Below are 17027 nucleotides of genomic sequence, written 5' to 3' on the forward strand. Positions count from 1 at the left end.
GGTGTCCCCGCAGCTCCCGATGGTGATCCCGGGCCTCCGCTGGGCTCTCCTGGTCTTCTCCGGTCCTCTTCTATCTTCCGCAAGGCCTTACTGGGCCTGCGTAGCGACGTCATTACGCCGCTGCGTACGCCATTCCTATTGGATGGCGTGCGCAGCAGCGTATTGACGTCATTGGAGAGGCGCTGCCTGATAGCACTTAATGCGATGGCCCCGACATAAAAAAGCATCGTATGTCGATGCTGACATCGACATGCGATGGCCTCTGAGAGGCCATCGTATGTCGATTTCATCATATGTCGGGGCCATCGTAGGTCGGGGGGTCACTGTATTTAATCAATAAACATTCTATGGTTATCTATACAGCTAGTCTGCAAATTCTATTCTCTCTCAGTATATATATATATATATTTTACTACACTCCTGATTTTCACTCGTCACCCTACTCCATTTTTTAACCACCAAATACACTTTTAAATGTGAACCAAGTGATCCATTCCACATTTATATAGTAAGTTTATACCTTGAGGTCTGCAACCCTTTCCTTAAATTATTATTATTGTATTTATTTATTTATTTTTTACTACTTTTAGTCCCCTTGCTAGACCTTTAGGAGGAATTAGTAGATTCTTCATACAGATGAATGTGGATCTGTGTGCTCTGCACTTGACTGAAAGCTTGGTCCTGCCAGGCTTTATCATTCTCAGAGCGACAGCCAGCACAGGAACAGAGGTAAGCCCTCTGGCTACCTCAGCAGTAGATCGCTCCCCTGCGATCGCGCTGCAGGGATGGTTTAAATGTCCCTTTAGACGCCACTGTCAACTTTGGCCGCGGCAATCTAAAGGGTTAATAGCCGCCCGCAGCGATCGCTGCATGTCGGCTATTAATGCCAGCCCCAAGCTACAGGAATAAGCTGGGGGCCGGCCGATATTGCCGCGGGCTTGAGTTGGGATCCCGCGTCATACACCGCTTGCCATCTCAGGACGAACCAGCTCATCCTTAGACGGCAACCGGTTAATGCAATTCATTGTTGTTGCGATATGTGCATTTTATATTGTGCATTATACTGTGAATTTATAAGCTACAAAGTGCCAAAAAAAGAAAGCTTCTGTTACCAAGCAGTTTTTTCCACGATTTGATAAGTGATTTGGCCAGCGATGTCACGTCCTCATCTGAGCTTTGCTTACGGATGGCATTTACAGACATTCCAATCCGGGTAGACTGTAAAAAAAAAATTTATATCAAACAAAAATGTTTTGTAGTTCATCTGATTAGAAATAAAGCCTATAGCAGAGAACTAATGTGCAGGACAAAACTACACTAAAAGTTCACATATGGTGAACTACAAGAAAATTAGACTAGGTAGCCTAAACCAACTTTAACCCCTTAAGGACTCAGCCCATTTTGGCCTTAAGGACTCAGACAATAAAATTTTTACGTTTTCTTTTTTTCTCCTCGCCTTCTAAAAATCATAACTCTTATATTTTCATCCACAGACTAGTATGAGGGCTTGTTTTTTACGCGACCAGTTGTCCTTTGTAATGACATAACTCGTTATATCATAAAATGTATGGCGCAACCAAAAAAAAACACTTTTTGTGGGGAAATTAAAAAGAAAAACGCAATTTTGCTAATTTTGGAAGGTTTCGTTTTCACGCCGTACAATTTACGGTAAAAATGACATGTGTTCTTTATTCTGAGGGTCAATACGATTAAAATGATACCCATGATAATACACTTTTATATTTTTGTTGTGCTTAAAAAAAACGTTTATAACCCCTTTATTTTGATGACTAACTTTTTTATTTTTCCGTATAAGCGGCGGTAAGAGGGCTCATTTTTTGCGCCATGATCTGCACTTTTTTTTATACCACATTTGCATATAAAAATCTTTTACCGTATATACTTGAGTATAAGCCGAGTTTTTCAGCACGATTTTTCGTGCTGAAAACACCCCCCTCGGCTTATACTCGAGTGAACTCTCCGCCCTCAGTGGTATTCAACCTGCGGACCTCCAGGTTTCAAAACTACAACTCCCAGCAAGCCCGGCCAGCCATCGGCTGTCCGGGCTTGCTGGGAGTTGTAGTTTTGAAACCTCTGGAGGTCCGCAGGTTGAGTACCACTGCGGCCTTCGACATCATCCAGCCCCCTCTCACCCCCTTTAGTTCTGTACAGTACTCGCCTCTGCTCGGCGCTGGTCCGGTGCTGCAGGACTGTCCGGTGGGATAGTGGTTCCGTGCTGCTATCTTCACCGGGGAGGCCTCTTCTAAGCGCTTCGGGCCCGGCCCCAGAATAGTCACGTTGCCTTGACGACGACGCAGAGGTACGTTCATTACCAACATACTTCTGCGTCATCGTCAAGGCAACGCCTCTATTCTGGGCCCGAATCGCGGAGAAGAGGCGCCCCCGGTGAAGATAGCAGCCCGGAACCACTATCCCACCGGACGACCTCCTCACCGGACAGTCCTGCAGCACCGGACCAGCGCCGAGCGGAGGCGAGTACTGTACAGAACTAAAAGGGGGTGAGAGGGGGCTGGATGATGTCGAAGGCCGCAGTGGTCTTCAACCTGCGAACCTCCAGAGGTTTCAAAACTACAACTCCCAGCAAGCCCGGACAGCCGATGGCTGCCCGGGCTTGCTGGGAGTTGTAGTTTTGAAACCTCTGGAGGTCCGCAGGTTGAAGACCACTGAGGGCGGATGATGACAAGGGGATGATGACAAGGGGGGTGTGGATGATGAAGGGGAGGTGTGGGATGATGACAAGGGGATGATGAAGGGGGGTGGGGATGATGAAGGGGGGTGTGTGGGATGATGACAAGGGGATGGATGATGACAGGCGGTGATGAGGATGTTAATGACGGGGGTCTGGATGATGACAGGGGGGATGATGTATTTCCCACCCTAGGCTTATACTCGAGTTAATAACTTTTCCTGGGATTTTGGGTTGAAATTAGGGGCCTCGGCTTATACTCGGGTCAGCTTAAACTCGAGTATATACGGTAATAAATTTTTTATTATTTTTTTAAAATAAAATGTATTTAAAAAGTAGCAATTTTGGACTTTTTTTTTTACGTTCACGCCGTTCACCGTACGGGATCATTAACATTTTATTTTAATAGTTCAGACATTTACGCACGCGGCGATACCAAATATGTCTATTAAATTTATTTTTTACGCTTTTTGGGGGTAAAATAGGAAAAAAACGGACGTTTTACTTTTTTATTGGGGGAGGGGATTTTTCACTTTTTTTACTTTTACATTTTTATTTTATTTTTTTACACTTGAATAGTCCCCATAGGGGACTATTCATAGCAAAACCATGATTGCTAATACTGATATGTTCTATGTATAGGACAGAGAACAGATCAGTGTTATCGGCGATCTTCTGCTCTGGTCTGCTCGATATCAGACCAGAGAAGAAGACACCGGGAGCCGGACAGAGGCAGGTGAGGGGACCTCTGTGCGGTGTTCTGAATGATCGGATCCCCGCAGCCGCACTGCGGGCGATCCGATCATTCATTGAAATCACGTACTGACGCAGATGCCGGGATCTGTATTGATCCCGGCATCTGAGAGGTTAATGGCGGACGCCCGCGAGATCGCGGGCGTTGGCCATTGCCGGCGGGTCCCTGGCTGCGATCAGCAGCCGGGATCAGTCGCGCATGACACGGGCATCGCTCCGATGCCCGCGGTTATGCACTGGACGTAAATGTACGTCCTGGTGCGTTAAGTACCGGCTCACCAGGACGTACATTTACGTCCTGCGTCCTTAAGGGGTTAAGGTTCACAATAGTCAAAAGAAGATAACCATGTTCCTTTTTAGCAATTGGTGGGATCTCAGTTTTCAGCCCCCACATCAATAATTTACGACAGGTCAGAAGTTTGTTGAAGTACACTTTACTATTACTAAATAGCTTAGGATGCCCCGACATGTTTTACAATTTCAAAAATCATCAGATGGGCATGAACTTAATTTTAACCCCTTAAGGACCAAGGTCATTTTCACCTTAAGGACAAGAGCGTTTTTTGCACATCTGACCACTGTCACTTTAAGCATTAATAACCCAGATGCTTTTACTTATGAATTTGATTGAGATTGTTTTTTCATGACATATTCTACTTTAACACAGTGGTACATTTTTGTCGATACTTCCATCATTTCTTGGTGAAAAATAAAAAAAATGTTAATGAAAAATGTTTCTTTGAAACTTTCTGCTAGTAAGGAAAATAGACATAAAAAATAAAATTATATATTGATTCACATATACAATATGTCTACTTTATGTGTGCATCATTAAGTTGACATGTTTTTACTAATTTTTCAGGGACCAGTTCAGTTTTGAAGTGGATTTGAAGGGCCTTCATATTAGAAATACCCCATAAATGACCCCATTATAAAAACTGCACCCCTCAAATAATTAAAAATGACATTCAGTAAGTGTGTTAACCCTTTAGGTGTTTCACAGGAATAGCAGCAAAGTGAAGGAGAAAATTCAAAATCTCCATTTTTACACTCGCATGTTCTTGTAGACCCAATTTTTGAATTTTTACAAGGGGTAAAAGGAGAGAAATCCCCCCAAAGTTTGTAACCCAATTTCTCTCGAGTAAGGAAATACCTCATATGTGGATGTGAAGTGTTCGGCGGGCGCAGTAGAGGGCTCAGAAGGGAAGGAGAGACAATGGGATTATGGAGAGTGAGTTTTTCTGAAATGGTTTTTGGGGGGCATGTCACATTTAGGACGCCCCTATGGTGCCAGAACAGCAAAACAAAAAAAATCACATGGCATACTATTTTGCAAACTACACCCCACACTGAATGTAATAAGGGGTACGGTGAGCCTTAACACCCTACTGGCCTTTGATAGATCTTTGGACATTTTTCATTTTAAGGATGACTGTTCAAAAAAAATCTCTGACACCTGTGGGGTGTAAATGCTCACTTTACCCTATATTACAATACGTGAGGGGTGTAGTTTCCAAAATGGGGTCACATGGAGGAGGGGGATCCATTGTTCTGGCACTATGGGGGCTTTGTAAACACACATGGCCTTCAATTCCAGACACATTCTCTCTCCAAAAGACCAATGGTGCGCCTTCTCTTCTGAGAATTGTAATTCGCCTGCAGAGCACTTTACATCCACGTTTGGGGTATTTATATACTCAGAAGAAATGGGGTTACAAATTTTGGGGGGCTTTTTCCTATTACCCCTTGTGAAAATGAAACATTTGGGATAACACCAGCATTTTAGTGAGAAAAAAATAAAATTCATTTTCACGTCCAAATTTAACCAAAATTCGTCAAACACCTGTGCGGTGTTAAGGCTCACTATACCCCTTGTTACGTTCCGTGATGGGTGTAGTTTCCAAAATGGTCACATGTGGGTGTCTTTTTTTTTTGTGTGTGTGTGTGTGTGTGTGTGTGTGTTTATGTCATAACCGCTGTAACGATCAGCCACCCCTGTGCAAATCACCTCAAATGTACATGGCGCTCTCACTCCTGAGCCTTGTTGTACGCCCGCAGAGCATTTGGGGTTTTTCCGTACTCAGGCGAAATTGTGTTACATACTTTGGGACCCTTTTTTTCCCCTTTTACTTCTTGTGAAAATGAAAAGTAAGGGGCAACACCAGCATGTTATTGTAAAAAATTTAATATTTTAACAATAACATGCTGGAGTAGACCCCAATTTCCCCTTTTCATAAGGGGTAAAAGGAGAAAAAGCCCCCAAATTTCTCTTGAGTACAGAAATACCCCATCTGTGGTCCTAAACTGTTGCGTTGAAATATAACAGGGCTCCGTAGTGAGAGCTCCATGCGCATTTGACGCCTAAATAAGGGATTTGCATAGGGACAGACCCGGATACAAGAATTACACTTGCTTCTGATACCAAAAATAACCTATGGCAGTGTTTCCCAAACAGGGTACCTCCAGCTGTTGCAGACCTTCCAGTATGCCTGGAAAGTCAATCGCTGTCCGGCAATACTGGGAGTTATCTCGCAACAGCTGGAGGATCTGTTTTGGAAAAAGTGTCATACGAGAATTTTTTTTTTTTGGGGCGGCTGTGTAGGGGAATGTGTATATGTAGTGTTTTACCCTTTATTTTGTTTAAGTGTAGTGTTTTTATTGCACATTTACACGGCCGGGGTCTACATCGAGTTTCCCGCTGGGATCTTGAGCTGTGGCGGAAAATTTGCTGCATCTAAAACTTGTAGAAACATTCCCCCCCCCCCCCAAAAAAAAAAACTGTCATATGTTGCTTAGTACCTCATCCTGATCATGTACATCTAATTTTGGATGCGTGGGGGCATGTCCCTCTCTTCTCACTGTAATGACCTGTCAATCACTCACAGTGTCCATGATATGTCATTGACCACTGGACACTGCAGGACTGGTATGTGTCCCAGGAGGCAGGGGGACCCCTGGTGGCCCTTTTTGGCTGGCTTTTCAGTACGAAATACTGAAACATTTTCTGATGAAAGCACTTGCAAAACATTGTTTTTGCATGCCTTATAACATATCAAAAGTTATTGTATCTGACAGTGCCCATTTAAAACAAACTGAAATTGCCATATTGTAATTATCAGTGACAGTCATGACTAAAATAAAAGAATTTAACTGTTATTGTATTAATATTACCCACAGTGTTCATTCATTTTGTTCCTTAGATGTGTGCAATGCTAATTTGTTCTACCAGGGAGTACAGATCAGTAGGTTATTGTGTGTAGTAGAGTGATCAGAAAACGTACCTGAAGAAGCTCCAAAGTCATTGGAAGGTTTTTAAGTTCTTTAAGTAAATCTAAAGCACCAGCCTAAGGAGAAAATAAATAGTATAAACATTATACAAATGAATATAAAAGTATGGAAATTATGCAACTATTAAGCAGGTCATGGTAAGTAAAACCACCACAAAACCTTAGCAGACAAGACGGACAAGAAAACTGCTAAATTCTCTTATATGAAGCTACAGCTCAGTGGTAATAGACCTCATCCTCTGCAGGTAAGAGACCGTCCCTTTCTTTTCTACTGTCGTACATAAAGTGATCAGAAAATTATCCCCTTTACGCATAAGTGTAAAATTAGTGCAGTACCCTCTAATAGCCTATCCTAAGGACCAATTTCTAAGGCTGTGTTAACATGTTACACCTTTACTATGTTTTTATCAAAAATAACCCCACCAATCACACATCCATGGCAAATTATAGTTATATGCCTGTAATTAGGGATGTCCTGAGTACCGATACTACTTTTTAAGTATTCGCCGATACCAATTGCCGACACTTTTTCCTGTCATGTGACAGGGGTTTTTTTTATAGGAAAAAGGGGTGTTTTTTTATATTAAAAGGAACGGCTTTTTTTATATTAAAAAATATTTTATTTCATTTAAAGGGGGGGGGGATTCAGACTTATTAGGGAAAGGGTTAATTCACATTTATTTTATTTTTTAATTCCCATTACATGCAATCTGTAGATTGCACACTAATCAATGCTAAGCCATAGCACAACATTGGTCAGTGTTATCGGCACTCCTTTACTAATGCCTGCCATGGCTAGCAGCAGTAAAGGAGCGATGATTGGATGGCACGGAGCGCGGTAAGGGACCTCTGGCCATCCTCACAGCTGATGGGGACACCGTGATTTCACCGGTGATCATGATCAGCATCCCTGAGCTAACTGGCAATTAACTTCAGGACTTTTAGAAGCTGCAATCAACTTTGATTGCCGCATCTATAGGGTTAATGCCGGACACCACCGCTATCAGTGATGTTTGGCATTAATCACAGGTCCTATGACGCGCGCTCAGCTGCTGGGGGTGCTGCATAGTTCGGCACCTCCGCGATACCTGCCAGCGAGGTCCTGACGGCAAGTATCGGAACATTTGCAAGTACTTGTGCAAATGTCCAGTATCGGTCCCGATACCAGTATCGGTACATCCTTACATGTAATGTCCATGAAACTTTTAAAACATTGCCTGGGGTTGAAAACTTGAATAGAAGCGAACACGTGTAGTCAGTTGTAGTATGAGGGTAAATCAATAGCTGCTCAATGACAGTCTGCATGGCTGAGGTAAGTAACTCCTGCAATATGTACACACAGACATGTGTGAAATCCCTAAAAATCCCAGTAAACATACTTACATGCAGCACTGCTGTTGTGCAGTACAAGTGTAGCAGAACTTACACAAGAACGTTCATGTTACAATCTTTTATTATAGGCTCATAAAGACTTACTACAGCAACCAGCTCTACTACACCGTAGAAAGTGAAAGTAATAGCAAAACTGTCTGCTATAGTCACTAAATAACAGTAGTCAGAGAGTACACAGTACAGCGCAGAATATATAATATTTCTATATTTATATAGCGCACACAGATTACGCAGCACTGTCCACTTTAATTGATCCCTGTGCCCATCTAAACCTATCGGTATGTTTTGAAGTGTGGGAGGAAACCAACGCAAACTCGGAGAGAACATACAAACTCTTGGCAGATGTTGTCCTTGGTGGGATTTGAACCCGGCGCTGCAAGGCAACCGTGCTAACCACTGACCCACTATGCTCATTACAAAACCACATTGAAGGAGATTTTTTTTTAAAAACCTGTGTAGAGGAAGAGTGATGCAGTCGCCCATAGTAACCAGATGGCTTTTATTATTTAGAGACTTTTTTAAGAATGAAAGAAGCGATCTGATTGGTTGTTACAGGCAATTCCACCACTATTTCTCTATACAGGTTTTGATAAATTCCCCTATTGTCCAGGGCCTAAGATGTATATACAGAAACGTGCAAATCACAAGATCAATCAGCTTTCGTCCAAATATTACTGATCTCTGGACAACACAGTCACCTGACTATATCACATGACTGGCGGACGTGCCATCATATGGACAAGCCTCCCCTGCAGCTATATATTGTTTATGTACAGCTTGGGGAAAAAGTTTGAGACAATCTACCAGACGCTCTGTACACTGCTTAAAGCAGTGTTTCCCAACCAGGGTGCCTCCAGCTGTTGCAAAACTACAACTCCCAGCATGCCCGGACAGCCTTTGGCTGTCCGGGCATGCTGGGAGTTGTAGTTTTGCAACAGCTGGAGGCACCCTGGTTGGGAAACACTGGCTTAAAGTGTACCTCCAGAGATGCAGCACCACTCTCTCCACAAGGCGGTAGAGACAGAAGCAGCTCATACTGAGCAGTTGGGTAGCATTGACCGAGTTCTGCGCACAAGTCTTAATAAATAGACACGGACATCGCCAGGCAATGTATGGCTACCACAGAACTTGGCATCACCTCTGTACAGTTACACTTTAAAAAGCAGAATATTTAAAAGGGTTGTGCAGTGAAAAGTAACTTATCCCCTTTCCACAGGATTGGGGATAAGTGTCTGGTCCTTAAAGGAGTAGTCCGGTCCTGAAAATACGTATCCCCTATCCTAAGGCTAGGGTATAAGTTTCAGATCGCTGGGGGTCCGACCGCTGGGGCCCCCTGCGATCTCCTGTACGGGAGCCCGGGGGAAGGGGGCGTGTTGACCACCGCACAAATCGGCGGCTGACACACCCCCTCAATACAACTCTATGGCAGAGCCGAAGCGCTGCCTTCAGCAATCTCCAGCTCTGCCATAGCGCTGTATTGAGGGAGTGTGTCAGGCGCCGCTTTGTGCAGGGCCCGTACAGGAGATGGCGGGGGGCCCCAGCAATCTGAAACTTATCCCCTATCCTTAGAATAGGGGATAGGTTTTTAGGACTGGACTACTGCTTTAACGGGCCCCAGCTCTCTGAGAGGAGCACATGCTGTACTCCATTAATTCTCTATGGGAGCAGCAAAGATACCCGAGTGCTGTACTCTGACATCTCCAGCGCTCCCACAGAAATGAATGGATCATGTACTCCAGCACATGCTTCTCTCAGAGATGCTGGGTGTTGTAGTTTTGCAACAGCTGGAGGCACCCTGGTTGGGAAACACTGCAGAAGGCCAGCAACACATGAGGCCTAACCAGCAGCTTTCTATCACCAAGACACCAATAAACAGTGATGGGGTCCATCCAGTCTGCACAGAGCGGGATATAGAAAAGAACGCACAGACAGACTGCTAATAACACCTGTGTGAACAGGGTCTTAGGGTCAGATTCCGTCCAGGATTATAATACATACTGCTTGGGAGGGGGAATCTACCAAAACCTATGTAGAGATCATAAAGCAACTGCAGCACTTTCCTTTGCACAGGTTTCGATGACTCTCCCCAATCAACACCAGTCTGAGAACACCGTACACAATGGTGCACAACGTGCAGGTGAACTACTGATCCCAGCAGTGCATGGCTATAGGACTGCGCCCCCTATAGGACGGGCACAGCGAGCAGCACTGACCGTGTTCTTCTTCTGCACCATCCGCTCCATCTTCTTAGCGATACGGATGATCTCCTCCCCGCCGAGCGCGCTCATGTTGGCTTCTCTCCTGCTGCCCGCACACCGGCACCGTTCACACACCCCGGAACTGCGCTAACAACGCTCGGAACGAGAGATAGTTTCCCGCTTACAGAGTCCTCAACACACCCCGGCCGGAAGCTGCTCCCGACACTGCTGAAAAGCGAGGCCACTGCTATGTTGTCATTGTGCGCGGGCCCCGCCTCTTCCTGTTACGGCACCATGGAGTCTCACCTCAGCTCCTCCCAAACTCACCTTTACGTTCGTGTATGTGCAGCGAGGAGTCTCCTATAACAGCGCGACATCTAGCGGCTGGCGGTGGAAGTGCAGTGCGGCGCTCGCTCCGTAGTTGGAGCAGGAATCGCTTTCGCTTCGCTAAGATTCAGTAGTGTTGATTTGCTGCGCGATTATAAATAAACTACATTTTGAGGTAAACGATGCCAAATCCAAATTTAGGTCTGTGTTCACACCTGCTTCATGGTTTCTATGTACATAGCAGCAGATTTCATGTTGTGCTGCAACTGATGGATCCAAGCTGTACTCTATGGATCAGTGTTTCCCAACCAGGGTACCTCCAGCTGTGGCCAAACTACAACTCCCAGCATGCCCGGACAGCCTTTGGCTGTCCGGGCATGCTGGGAGTTGTAGTTTGGCCACAGCTGGAGACACCCTGATTGGGAAACACTGCCATTAATGAACCCTATAGAGCAGTGGTCTCCAAACTGTGGATCTCCAGATGTTGCAAAATTAGTTGTAGTTGTAGGGTGTAGACAGCTCTCACCTCCTTGATGGATGCTCGTGTGTCCAGACTGGCAGTAGCGCAACCGTCCAATGTAGCAAACAAAAGGAAAATGTCCAGCACAGCAGATCCGTTGCTCTAAGGATTTATTAGGCATAAAATCAGGTACACAAATACCTGGAGCGTACAGTTTACGCGTTTCGGGTAATACTACCCTTAGTCCACTGCTGTAGAGGGTTATGTTGAGTTTTCACATGAATTGCGCTGCATGCTGTTACTGGCTGTAAGGCTGAGTTCACACCTGATCGAATATTGGGTGCTAGTCCATGATAGGAACAAAAAACGACAGTGATGGCCGTGCCAGTCCCAGTACTCAGTGGACACCAGTGCCGCTTGTTGCAGTGCCCATCATTTTGGGGGGGACTATAGCATCGGCTGCTGCACAATTTTTCCAGTGAATATAACAAAATCTATGGTGAAGCTTCATCTGAAGATGTGAACACGGCCTAAACATGTCAGAAACCCAGACAAAAAACCCCAGTGTGAATGTAGAGAAGGACAATCTTTCATATATCACTTTTCCAGTGTCATAGCTCTAACCATAAGTGCATACCGCCCAACTACTGCTGAGAGCAAAGAGGGACAAGCCACGCCCACTAATCACACACCCCTGGCCACACCCCTAGCCACGCCCCATCATGTCAGCACATGCAGAATGGGAATACCTCTTTACCAGCAAAAACGTTGTCTGTCTCTCACCAGGTAAAAAGACTGACAACAACCCCCATCATTACATACAGTTTCATCAGGTGACGTCTTCTCTGATTGGAATTGGTCACTTTCCTTTTTCTTCTCCATCCGGCCTAGACCGTCGTGATGATTTCTTCAAGCTACGACTCCTCTCTGAAGAATCTGTCTGAAAAAACATTTCAGGCTCCACATTTTTCCAAGACCTATAATGCCTCAAACCCCAATAATAGGTGACCCGAGTAGGTAAGACCCCTCCCAACAGAGTTTCCCCTGTAGGTAAATCTGCCAGATAACTGTCCACTATATGAAAACCCCTATACAGTATAACCTATGTAGATAGTAGGTAGCCCCCCTATTAGCTTGGTAGTTAGTCCCCATATTAGCTGGGCAGGAATGTAGTAGATAGTCCCCCTGGTAGGAAGCAGTTCCCCCACATTAGGTGGGCAGCAGTTCCCCCACATTAGGTGGGCAGCAGTTCCCCCACATTAGATAGGCGGCAGTTCCCCCACATTAGATAGGCGGCAGTTCCCTCACATTAGATAGGCGGCAGTTCCCCCACATTAGATAGGCGGCAGTTCCCCCACATTAGATAGGCGGCAGTTCCCTCACATTAGATAGGCGGCAGTTCCCTCACATTAGATAGGCGGCAGTTCCCCCACATTAGATAGGCGGCAGTTCCCTCACATTAGATAGGCGGCAGTTCCCCCACATTAGCTGGCGGCAGTTCCCCCACATTAGATAGGCAGCAGTTCCCTCACATTAGATAGGCGGCAGTTCCCCCACATTAGATAGGCGGCAGTTCTCCCACATTAGATAGGCGGCAGTTCCCCCACACTAGGTAGGTAGCATTCCCCCACATTCTCCCAAAATCCTGATTCTGGGGTTCGTATTCCGCTCAGAAACGCATTGCTGGTGGTCCTAGCGCCCACCAGAACATGCAAATGTGCGGGATGTCCACCTGTGTTTTCCAGGAGGACACTCTGCACAGCTTTGGCCATGTGAACATTGCCTTAGCCATTGCAAAACGCGGTTGTAGACTTGTGTAAAACTTTTACGCATTGTACAAAAATTTGTGCCTAAATGTGTGTGTATAAAAAAAAAGCAATTGCCAAATACATTACCACTGCAAACAGCTGTAAATTTGTTCTACTACAACTCCCTTTGCAAATGCACTTACAGCTACAACATGCAAAAAGGGGCAACATTTTTTTTGCGACTACTATGGACAACAAAAGCGCTATGCCAATATTAATAATTCTGACTAGTAGGGATGACAGAAAGAGGAGAGGCCTTATAGGCTGGGGTCACACGGCAGCAATAAAAAAAAAAAGTGAATATTTTATTTATTTTTTTCACCCTTATTTTTTATTTATTTTTCCCATGTTCATTATTTATTTTATATTTTTCTTCTATTTTTTTTTTTACTTATTGATAAATAATAAACTCTTCTTACAAATGCACTTACAGCTACAACATGCAAAAAGGCACAACATTTTTGTGCAATTTTTTATTTTTTTTGGTGTTTAATATAGACAACAAAAGCGCTATGCCAATATTAAAGGGGTACTCCGGTGGAGAACTTTTTTTTTCTAATGAACTCGTGCCAGAAAGTTAAACAGATTTGTAAATTACTTCTATTTAAAAATCTCAATCTTTTCAGTAATTATTAGCAGCTGTATGCTACAGAGGAAATTCTTTTCTTTTTTTAATTTCTTTTTTGTCTTGTCCACAGTGCTCTCTGCTGACACCTCTGTCCATGTCAGGAACTGTCCAGAGCAGCATAGGTTTGCAATGGGGATTTTCTCCTGCTCTGGACAGTTCCTGATACGGGGATCAGGTGTCAGCAGAGAGCACTGTGGACAAGACAAAAAAGAAATTCAAAAAGAAAAGAATTTCCTCTGCAGCATACAGTTGCTAATCAGCACTGGAAGGATCAAGATTTTTTTAATAGAAGTAATTTACAAATCTGTTTAACTTTCTGGCACCAGTTGATTTAAAAAAAATGTTTTCCACCGGAGTACCCCTTTAATAATTCCAACAAGTAGGGATGACTGAAAGAGGAGATGCATTTTAGGCTGCAGTCACACGGTAGCAATAAAAAATGTGCCTAATTTTATGTAAGTAATTTTATTCATTTTTTCACCCTCATTCTTTCTTTCTTTATTTTTATTTCTTTATTTTCTATTTTATTTATATTTTGCCTATTGAAGAATAAAATGGCTGAAAAAGAACTCAGGCAGTGTTTCCCAAACAAGGTTGCAAAACCACAACTTCCAGCATGCCCGGACAGCCGAAGGCTGTCCGGGCATGCTGGGAGTTGTATTTTTGCAATAGCTGGAGGCTGCCTGGTTGGGAAACACTGATCAACCTGCTCCCCAACCCTTGCCCGCCGCCTTGCCATAGATACCTACAGCTGTTAAGGTCTTCTTTCTCTGTCCCTCCGCATGGTCTCTTCTCCTCTTCTTTCCTCCTCCTCTGCGCTCCGGCATCTGATGACATCCCTCGCGCGCCGGCGCACAGAGGAACGGTCCAGCCTCTTGAGTCTGCTGGCTTACACGGGCACAAGAGTGATTGACAGGGCGAGGAGCCAATGGCTCTTCACCCTGTCAAGCTTTTTACTGTGCAGCACATTTAACTGTAGATTCCTCATAAGAGGCATTTACAGTTAAATGCGGTACATTTATGGAACAGTCTACCTCAGGAACTGGTCACAGCAGGAACAATTAACAGCTTTAAAACAGGGTTAGATACATTCCTGGAACAAAATAACATTAATGCTTATGCAGAATTATAAAACTACATCCCTTCCCCTTATCCCCTTACACCCTTCCCTTCAATTCCCTGGTTGGACCTGATGGACGTATGTCTTTTTTCAACCATACTAACTATGTAACTATGTGGGGGCACTTCCGGGATGGCAGGACATCTCCCCAAAAGCGGGAATGTCCTGCCAGATCCGGGACAGTTGGGAGGTATGATAAGTGTTCCTCAGTATCGTCCATTACTGGGTGCCAGTTTTGAATACCACCTTCCCAATATGCCAGCCACAGATTCCCGCTAGTTACAGTAACATAAGTGCCATAAACATACCCAAAAATGCCGTTGTATAACACTCGTGTGAAACCGGCCTACGGCTATGTTCACACTGCATACAAATAGGGGCATTTTTTAATGAATGTTTTTATGGTCTTCGGTCGAAGTTCTGACTTCATCAGACGCATTCACAGAATACAGAACTCAAGTAATAGTAGAACAGATCAGGCGGCACTCACCATTAACTGCAAAAACACACTTTATTCACACCATAACTTCAGAGTACATGCAGGTGCATCTAAAAGTTCTACTACCACTTGGTATAAATGACTGAGCACTGCCTTACATGCATCATTTACAGTGACTGTGCCTTACACAATGTGCCAGTACGTGGTTTCAGGAGTGGCTTTTAGCAAGTAATAAAGCAGTGCCAGCTTTAACCCCTTAAGGACCAGGGGTTTTTTCAGTTTTTGCACTTTCATCTTTTTCCTCCTCACCTTTAAAAAAATCATAACTCTTAATTTTGCACCTAAAAATCCATATGATGGCTTATTTTATGCGCCACCAATTCTACTTTCTAATGACATCAGTCATTTTACCCAAGAATCTACGACGAAACGGAAAAAAAAAATTATTGAGAGACAAAATTGAAGAAAAAACACCATTTTGTAACTTTTGGGGGTTTTCGTTTCTATGCAGTAAATTTTTTGGTAAAAATGACACCTTATCTTTATTCTGTAGGTCCATACGATTAAAATGATATCCTACTTATATAGGTTTGATTTTGTCGTACTTCTGGAAAAAATCATAACTTCATGAAGGAAAATGTATACGTTTAAAATTGTCCTATTCTGACCCCTATAACTTTTTTATTTTTCCACGTATGGGATGGTATGAGGGCTAATTTTTTGCGCCGTGATAGGAAGTTTTTAGTGGTACCATTTCTGTATTGATCGCTTTTTATTCATTTTTTCATGATATAAAAAGTGACCAAAAATACGGCGATTGGACACCAGGAGGCAAGGTAAGGGACCCTCCTGCTGTGTCACAGCAGTTCGGGATGCCGCGATTTCACTGCGGCCATCCCGAACAACCCCCTGAGCTAACCGGCATTGTTTTACTTTCACTTTAGACGTGGCGTTCAACTTTGGACCCACGATATAGAAAGGTACGTTCTTGGTCCTTAACCACTTAAGGACCAATGACGTCCTGGGACGTCATGGCACCCTGGGCCTTAAGGACCAATGACGTCCCAGGACGTCATGGCGTTTTCCGGTCCCTGCCGCACGCCGGGCAGAGATTGGAACGGCATGCCTTCTGAAATAGTTCAGAAGGCATGCCGTGCAAATGCCGAGGGGGGTCCCGGGACCCCCACATGTCGGCGATCGCAGAAAATCGCATGTCAATTCAGACATGCGATTTTCTCCTATTCCGGGCTGATCGGGTCTCTGGTGACCCGATCACCCGGAAAATAGGGATGCTCGGACCTGTCAGTGACAGGCCCCAGCATTCTGCAGGGTAGGAGTGAGGTCGCAATGCTGCGATCTCCTCCCATCCCCTTCCATTGGTCAGAACTGATTCTGACCAATGGCAGAGCAGGACGGTGGGTTGCCATGGAAACCCCACATTCTGCCCACCCCTGGATGTCAGGCAGAACGGGGGGAGAACATGGAGGCTGGTACCTGGAGGAGAAGACTCATGGGGCCATCGCAGATATTCACCGGAGATCCCGGCTCAGGTAGGGAATCGACGGTGGGGGGGAGAAATGAAACTGAAAGTAAAGTGATTTTTACTGTGGCAACCACTAGGAAGGCCGAACTGCAACTCCCAGCATGCCCAGACAGCCAAAGGCTGTCTGGGCATGCTGGGGGTTGTAGTTTTGCAACATCGGGAGGGTCACAGTTTGGGGACCACTGTTACAGTGGTGCCCAAACTGTAGCCCTCCAGATGTTGCCAAACTACAACTCTCAGCATGCCTCGACTGCCCAGGCATGCTGGGAGTTGTAGTTCTGTGACATCTGTCCCTTCAGATTTAGCAATTTTCATGAAATTTTTGAAAATTGCTGCTCTACTTTGAAGCCCTCTAATTTTTTCAA

The 17027-nt window shown here is 44.6% G+C and overlaps 1 protein-coding gene across 2 annotated transcripts in view; it reads right to left on the reverse strand.

The window, feature by feature from the left end:
- The window catches only part of TCEA1 (transcription elongation factor A1), a 31020-nt gene extending 20380 nt beyond the window's left edge, over positions 1-10640 (reverse strand). The window contains exons 1-3 of one of the 2 annotated variants that reach the window (XM_056521924.1): positions 10353-10640; positions 6742-6804; positions 1113-1218 (exon numbers count right to left, since the gene is read on the reverse strand). In XM_056521924.1, the coding sequence (XP_056377899.1) occupies positions 1113-1218; positions 6742-6804; positions 10353-10427 (244 nt within the window). In that variant the 5' untranslated portion in view covers positions 10428-10640. The remainder of the gene's footprint in view (positions 1-1112; positions 1219-6741; positions 6805-10352) is intronic. The other variant, XM_056521922.1, reaches the window with a different exon arrangement.
- Positions 10641-17027: the final 6387 nt, after the last annotated feature.

The sequence above is a fragment of the Hyla sarda genome, chromosome 5 (assembly GCF_029499605.1).
Source record: "Hyla sarda isolate aHylSar1 chromosome 5, aHylSar1.hap1, whole genome shotgun sequence".
Lineage (NCBI taxonomy): Eukaryota > Metazoa > Chordata > Amphibia > Anura > Hylidae > Hyla > Hyla sarda.